Here is a 9,032-nt window from a genome sequence, read left to right on the forward strand (position 1 = left end):
AAATGAACACTGAGCTTCCGAATTCGTGAATGCTGATTCCAACTGCAAAGAATAAAAGTTGTGGAAGTATTGTGTATAGATCATTTAAATCAAATTCATAGATTTTGCATTTGTAATGTTCAGGTCAGATATCGCATTATGCAAAAGGATGCAAAAGGCCTAGTTGGTTCAACTTGGCCTCATGTAAAAGGAATGCAAATCCATCTCAATGGTTTAAAGCTAATGTTTTAAAAACCCGAGTCAGTCAATCAATCCATATGGTTGTTGAGCAGTTCGATTGCGGTTTCATCTCAATTCGAATGGTTTAAAGCAGTTGAACTAGATGTCTCGCTAATTCGATGTTAGAAACATTGGTCTTCGCGCTCGTACCAAAAACCAATATAGAAATAAATTTTCACTAAAGCCAAAGAAAAGAAACATAAAATCATCTATCACAATGCCAAATTTACATGATTGTCATTAGTTAGATAACTACTACCTAAACCAAATTTAAACACTAAACCAAGTTGGTATGGTTTTAAAAGGGAAGGTAGGAAAAAGGGACACCAGAACAAATACTTAAACAGTGTTTTCTTATCTGATATGAAATGAAAACCAGATTTACCAACCCATCAATGTTCTTCTAACTTTGTCCACAATCTGACTTCTTGCTTTGCTGCTGTTCAATGGAAATTCTCGGCTTTCGTCCAACAAAAACCTGTACACTTCCCATTGGCGTTCTTGTGTCGAATGTCTAACAACTTCGGCCTACAACAACATCCAGAAAAAAGTGAGAAACAGAAACAAAATTTACAACAAGCTTTTAACTCGAGCAATATCTTTGAAGAACATCTAAATGTTCACAACAGGTTTTAACTCAAGCAAGTTTGTATAAAAACGTGTTCAAACATCATTGCCACCATTGTACACTAGCAAAATAAAATAAAAATTACATGTTTTTGGTAGCCATGTCATCGATGCAAAGTATCTACCAGCTTCACCTATGACTAATATCCATCGAGGAACCTGACTGACTAGCTTTAGTGGAGTCTCGCTCTCAACCATTTTTTTCTATCTACAAGGTTCAAATATGAGACCTTACTAAAGGTATCCGAGTCTAGTTCTACTCGAACTAGTGTCATGTTGGTAAGCGAATTTTACACATACGTTCAATCATATTTCAAGATTTTGTCACATTATAGTATTATTAAGAGTTTGTGTAAAACCTGTTTACCCTGCTAATCTATAGTTATTAAACTATAAATGCTTACCGAGAAAATGAATACTCCCAATGCTTTTAAGGCCAATGTAACATCATAGAAAACTCGAGGCCTTCCCGTTCCGGATAGTTCTACGGGATTGGCAACCAGTAGTTCGATATCTGGACCGCGGTTCACTATAATCACCCGCAAAGGATGAAGCATCTCTTCTTTTAAGCACGAACACAGAGTTTTCTGACGTTCGGGATCTATGATCTTTTTCCCGTCTTCTTTTTGCTGAACAAATAAGTCAATGTTTTGAAAGCCTTTCACACTTGAAGTGAATCTACCATAAGCAACCTGATTAAGAAAGGCACAATAACTATAAATAAACCGATTGCAACGTAAAATTTATGTAACTAAACATATTGTAAGAAAATCTAACTTTATATGGAAAATGCATACCATAATAATATTAACAGAATAACAAAGCAATAGGAGTTAAACAAGTTATTTAGTTATCACTAATATTTACATAATAGTTGTCAAAGAGTATGGAAATAATCAAAGACCGTAAAACAAAAAAATGGGAGTGAAAAGCATTTGATTCGAAATTAAGTAGAAAAGATGGTAAACAATGAAGCATTAACATAAACACGAACACCAGATACAACACTAACACTGACACGTTAATAATTTGAAATATGAAAGTAATTGAATGTAACAACATGTGTTGGTGTTATATCGATGTCAGCACCAGAAACGTCTTTGATCTAAAGTATCAATGCTACATATATGGCAAATGAAAATAATCAAGTCAATCCTATGTTCACAAGGACATATGCATGTACAAAAGGCAACTTATGACAGAATACCTTAATATCAGAATCCTTAGAAATCCTCATAATGTCATAACACAAGCCTTTCTGATCAACACACTGTATCTGAAGCAAGGTGTGAGCCGGACTCAACGAATTATCAACTGTAACTGTTGGTTTCTTCAGTGTTGTCATGTCTTGACTTAGAGGATGCAAAGACACTTTGTCTAACAACTCAGGGCCGAATAATTCTTCAGAAAAAGCTGGTGGAAGAGAAGAAAAACCCTGCAAATGTCCGTATTCAGGACCAGCTAACTGAAGTTCACTCGAGATACACCTCTCTCCTAAAGCTTCCTTAAGATATTCACATACATCGTCTCGCCTCTTTTTTGTATGAAAAAGTTCCCTGTTTTTATCATAAAAAAAGCATAAACATAATATAGATGTTTAACTATTGATGGAATTTATGATTGATCGTATTCAATAGCTTCCAAATAAAGTTTTTAATCATTTATGACGACCTTTGCAAGAACTGAGGTGATATATGCATAGATTCTTTACTAATTTCTTACATTACAATCCAAATTGAATCTAGAAACATATATAAGAAACAAGGAAATTCTTAGTAAATAAGATATTTACAGAACACAAAATAGGGGGAAATATTTACATGAAGATAAACACGGAAATAATCTACTAGGAAAACTATCAAAGTTATCAACATAAGGAATCCAAAAAATCTTACTTTTAAATATTTTCACTAAACAATTATTGTTTTCTTATTTATTAGATTGTGCCAGTACGCTCCTAGATAATGTTTCTGTTACCAGCGTGTATATGACGTATACCGGGTACAAGTACAGGTACGTATCTGTTATGTGTACGAATTTAATTTTCGATAATACCATTGCTTTGTAGATTGAAAAATAAAGAGCATCTAGCAGAATCAGGATATAATCTAAATGGATCTTAAAAATAAGAATCCAATAAAGCTACACTTACATTCCATCAGTGATAAAGAACAAGTCTAGGGCCCTTCCATCAGGTGTTGGCATCACTTTAACTCTCTGAATAGTAAGTTGAAGGTTACACAAGATTTCATTAATATCTACAAACATAGAACAAAAAGATAATGTTAAAAAAAATATATTCTATTCCATATGTGACTTAAAAAAAGAGAACAGAACATAACAGTGATGAATTCGATTCCCTGCAGAATCCAATATTCACGCATTTAGGACTTTGTGGGCCGTTAGATGAGATCAGATAAAATACATATTATTTTTACTTTATGACTAAAAATACTGAGCTTAAATCTGAATGGCCAATGTTTCGTTAATGCGGAGGATTCTGACGGCAGGGAATCCGGATCCAACAGTGATAAGTGCTAATTAAAAAAAAACTAGTTACCATGTAGTAATCCTTTCTGATCAATAATCCAAACCTTCAACAGGTAAATTGGAGGTGGGGAAGGATTATTCGATTGTTGATTGAAATGATAGGAAAACAAACATGAAGGACAAGGCGAAAGAAGCCTTGTCTTCAAGCTTTCCCAATCAACTTTGAGTGATGCAGGATGAGGAATAACCCAAAATACTATGTAGCACCATCTTCCATCGGTTGAAATGTCTACATCGCCATTAAATTCATCATGAAAAATAGGCCAAAATAACAACAACAAAATGTAATTCCATTTCTAAAGTCCAAACAATGAATAAACTGATGAATAAAACTATGCACTGTTCTTCTTCCACTTAATTTTTTGTTTTGAAAAATAAAAAACGGACTGTATTTCAATCATGGTTGCTATATGCAATAAAGGGTCATCAAAAAAGAGAAAAAAAAATTCAAGTAAAACAAAGAAAAAAAAACAAAGCAGTTGGGAAGGAGGCAAATTCTACTAAGGTGGATTGATACGTGAAAATTGTCCAAAACATCAACAACTACACCACTCACACTGCAAGTAGAAGTTCATGGTTCTCTTTGGTCTCATCATGACCGAGACGAAGACATGATCAATTTCAATTTGAAAAAACAAGCAAAAAATAAACGAGATGAATTTTGAGAGAACATATACGTTATTTCTTATGTTACCAAAAACAAAAGATGTTTTCTCTTTATTTTACCAAAAATTGACATAGATCAGATCACTATCTCATACGCTCATACATCACAACAAGGAGAATCATGAACTCCTATTTTCTAGAAAATTATAATTTTCAATTCATCAACAACTGACCACTCTCCAGAAGTATAAGCTTACATTCCTCATCGTCATCAAGTGTTAGACAATGATATAATCGATATCAATTTGACCAAAAAAAAACAAATATTATATATTTTCTTTTTATTTTGTCAAACTGACACAGATCATGTCAATGTCTCTCAGACATTCAGACAAAACAATAAATAGGACTGTGAACTTCTACTTCTAGTTCTAGTAACAGACAATTTTCAAGTACTAGAGAGTATTTAATATTCAACAAAAAGTGAAGAAATCCAGATGAGAAAAAGGAGATACCAGCTCTAGTAATGCGAAGACCGAATTCAAGGATGATTCTGCAAAGATCACAGCCAAGACCAGCTTTGTCGGGGCAATTGACAGTAACAATGGATGGTTCGTTTGAGTCCTTCGCATGCTGGATCACAACGACGTCGTCCCATGATATCCCCATCACTGAGAAATGAGTGTTTTACTGGCGAATTGTAGTTTGGATGAGCATTGCCGGAGCTCACGGCGGTTGCTCCGGCGTATGGTTTTATTTGGTTTGAGAAGAAAGAGAAAAATCACTCATCAACAAAATGTGTGAAATAATTAATATTTATGAAAATTAAGATGATTATATATAGATAGCAAAAAGAAATTAATTGTTTATGCAAGTCTTTTAATTTTAATTTTAGATAATATTTTCTGTTTTTTATCTTTTTATTTTATTTGATTTAGTAATTTATTTAATTTTAAGTAATAATTTAATATTTATATCTTAAAATATTAATAATATTATCTTTTATTTACAAAAATTTCGAAAATTAATTAAAATCTTCAAACAAAATCTATAAAATACAATACCAATTTCAAGAAAATTCATATATTCATTAAATGTATAACTTAAATATTTAAATAAATTCATATTTTCATCAACAACAACGTCAAATTCATCAAATGAAAATATGAGTTTATTTAAATAATTGAGTTATGAATTTAATGAAATTTGCATTATATTGAAGATGATAATTAATTTTATGGATTTTGTTTGAAAATTTTGATGAATTTTTTAAATTTTTATAGAAAAATGATAATATTGTTGACATTTTAAGACATAAAAGATCAGATTATTACTTAAAATTAAATGAAAAACTAAATAAGATAAAAGACAGAAGTGTCACCTGAATTAAGTCAAAGAACATGTGAACAATTATACAAAAAAAATATTAATTTATAAAAATGAATTACAAATGTTCTTATTCTTAAACGGAATATCATGTTTCAAATTTAAAATTAAATAAATAAATTTCTTTACTATTTTATTTATAAAAATATTAAATATCAAAATAATTATATAATTGTTGTAGATTTAAAAATTATATAATATAATAAATTAAATTATTATGAAACATATTGCAAAAAAAAATTGTATAATTGTGTAAAATTATTCTTCGGTCTGAGTGCTTCATCTTAACACTTTTTTATTTATTATTATTAAATAAAGAAGACCGAAGAGATATGTTAAAAAAAAAGTATTTGCAATTGAGTTTTTCTTACCCTCAGTTTTGTAATGAACGTTTCTAATTAATAAAAAAAAGCAATTAATAAATATTTAATACTAAAAAGAAAAAAATTAGTAACACTTTAACGATAGAGTAGATAAGATTTAGTGTTTAGTCAAAAAGAAAAAATGATAAGATGAAGTGTGCTTTGAAAATTACTTCCATTTCCATAATGAATACACTTGTTAGTGAAACCATGGACCCGTTAAATACATATTATAAAAAAATAATTAAAAACATTTAATAAAATTCATTTTTTAAATTAATTATAAAAAATTGATTTTTAAAGAAGTTATTTAAAACAATTTTTAGATTTTTTATCTTTGAATTTTTTAATTTTTTTCAAAGAATTATAACAAACGGACTAAAACATAGTCTCTATATTTGATTTTGCAATAGCTGCACGCATCTTGACATATTTAAACAGTTTTTAGATTATTATTTTTTCATTAGATCTTCGTAACAAATGTTCTTTAAATTTAATTTTGCGGTTGATACAATTGTGACGATGACGTGAGAGAAAATACATTTATGAGTTTCTAATTCACCGCACAAACTGCAAACTTTCAATTTGACTTGAGTTTTGCCTATTTGTGAATTTAGTACTAAACATGTTGTATTATCATCAACGACAACAACGTTCATTTGAATGGACAATAATTGATACATCTCCCCTACCACACAAAATGTTACTCGTTTAATAATTTAATATTGTATTATTTTTTAAAACCAAGATATTTCATGTGCGCATTTTAAGATTATTTAAAGGATTAACATTTTTTGCAAATGTTTTTTTATATGCAGTATATCTAGGAATCGAATACTTAGCCAAATAATTAATAAATCTAAATATTTATCATTTATGTCATACCGAATTTATAAGATATGCATGACTATATAATGTTCGTCAAAAATGTAAATATTTAATTCTATTTTGACTAGTAAAATACGCTTATATTTATTTTATGTATATTTTTGTCATTAATTACCATTCAAAGTATTAATTAGAATTAAATAAAATTGAATATGTATAACTTTTTTAGAATTATTTTAGTAAATGAGACTAATCTGATAATTTTTTTATATAAAAAGTAAAATAACTATTTAAAAAATATATAAGATAAATATTATTTTTTTACCATAAAATATAAAAAATTCAAACTATTTTATTTAAATTTATCAAAATAAATTAATTATAAATAATATCTCAATGCAACTTCAAATTAATATTAATTTTCTAATTATTTAGAGATAGAGGGAGAGGAAAAGAACCTGAATGAAAGAAGAAGAAAAAATATGAGAAGAAAAAGGTATTGTTTTATTTAAAAGTAAGAAAATATTTGGAGTATAATAATTTTGGGATCCTGTAAATGATTCAGATTACATAGAGATTATTTGGTCTGATAATCATACCATACTTATAAGATATGTATTTTAAGTTTATATATAAATATTAAATTTTATTTTATTAATAAAATATATTTATATTTATTAATTATTTTAATTAATGAAACTAATATGATAAAAAAATTTAAAAATTAAAAGAGTTAAAAAAATTTAGTTCCTATAAAATATCATTATTTTACTTTTAGTTCTTATAAAAGATTTCGTCAATTTTGAACCTCTAAAATTTTTCGTTTTCATTTTTGCCCTTGATTTTTATTCAATTTTTATGTATCTTTCAAAATTTTGAAATTATTTTTTGTAATAATATTTAAGACATTATAAGAAATTTCTCCATAAAAATTTATTTGTTTTTTTAAAATAAAAAACTAAGTATGAATTTGAAATGCAGAAAATTTAAAAATTCATATTTAATTTATCCTTTATAAAAAATTCTAAATCTTTTTTAAGAAAGTTGTTAAACATGTTCTATAAGTGTAAAAAATTATTTAAAAATTCAAAAGATTCACAAAAATTAATTTAAATTCTAATTTTTTTTAAAGAAATTGTTATAAATCTATTGATATATACAAAATATGCAAAAGTAGGAGCAGTGACATAGCTTAAACAAAAACATTAGGGTGTCAAATTTTTAAAATTTTAACTGATAAACTAAATATTATGATATATTGAAATTTTAAGTTGTGAATTATCAATATAAACACATAAAAAAATTTGCAAACATAACGAGACTTAATAGTGTAACATAACAGTTTTATTTGTTATTTTGAAGAGGAAAAATTATAAACGTCAGTTTAGTCGAATTTTTATAATTTTTTCACAAAATTCAAATCAAATGATAAACAATATGTTGATTGTTTCAGTTTAAACAAATTAATATTTTTTTAAATTATGTTTTTTAAAAAATCTAATTTTTTAAAATCTATTTCTTTCAAAAAAACTAATTTTTTTATACAATTAAGATAAATTCATACATTTTTTTTATGATGAATAGATAGACTACAATAAAAAATAATATATATATATATATATATATATATATATATATAAAATTAAAATGCTTAAATACACTACATTTCTTAAAATAACATCAATATAGAATGAAATAAAATAGTATTTATTTGATTAAGTAAGTTGTTTGAACTAAAACACTAAAAAAAATAAAATTAATTTAACTAATTTTAAATTAAATTTTTAAACCTATCAAATTATTAATTTAATTTTTATATTTTAAACAAAACTCAAAATATACTATTAGAATTTAAATGAAAAATGTAGTGCATTTTTTTATGGGTTAAAGAAATTATTGAGACCTTGATGTGACTTTGTCCCAACAAAGTTCTGCCAATGAATGAAAGCTTCATTGTAAATGCTATCACGTGGGACAGTTTTCCAATATTTAGCAAACGAAAAATGGAAAGCCAAGCAACAATTACACAAATACACTAACCAATCATTGACCTTTTCGTTGGCAAAAAATAAGCTAGTGGCAACACTAATGTCGTGTTCAGCTGGCCCTATGTGCAGGTTGCTCATGTCGTATCTGGTGTCCACATTATTTCATTGTTATTTTATTATTGTTATTGAGGCCTTAATGGATGTTGTCGATGTAGATCACCCCATATATCATTTGTTTAAAAATTTATTTGAATTTTTAATCACAATCAACATTATTGTATAATTATCATTAAAAATGTAATAGTTTTTAAAAATTAATCTACCATAAATATATATATAATTTTTTTAAATTTTTTATATCAATTTATTTCATTTTAAAAAATATATATCAAATTTTATTTTTAAGAGATCGCATCCTTATCTTGTAATTATTTTTTTTTTTCTGTAGTAGAAAATCGTATTTTTA

The 9,032-nt window shown here is 27.0% G+C and overlaps 1 protein-coding gene across 1 annotated transcript; it reads right to left on the reverse strand.

The window, feature by feature from the left end:
* Positions 1-381: 381 nt before the first annotated feature.
* Positions 382-4,814, reverse strand: LOC101495407 (ACT domain-containing protein ACR9). Its single transcript, XM_004492059.4, has 6 exons — positions 4,518-4,814; positions 3,407-3,625; positions 2,999-3,104; positions 2,054-2,402; positions 1,251-1,538; positions 382-747 (listed from the first exon to the last, which is right to left on the reverse strand). Exons 1-6 carry the CDS (start codon positions 4,669-4,671, stop codon positions 601-603), a joined length of 1,263 nt encoding a protein of 420 aa, XP_004492116.1. The 5' UTR covers positions 4,672-4,814; the 3' UTR covers positions 382-600.
* Between the last annotated feature and the right edge of the window lie 4,218 nt (positions 4,815-9,032).

This window comes from Cicer arietinum, chromosome 3 (assembly GCF_000331145.2).
Source record: "Cicer arietinum cultivar CDC Frontier isolate Library 1 chromosome 3, Cicar.CDCFrontier_v2.0, whole genome shotgun sequence".
NCBI classification, from domain to species: Eukaryota; Viridiplantae; Streptophyta; class Magnoliopsida; order Fabales; family Fabaceae; genus Cicer; species Cicer arietinum.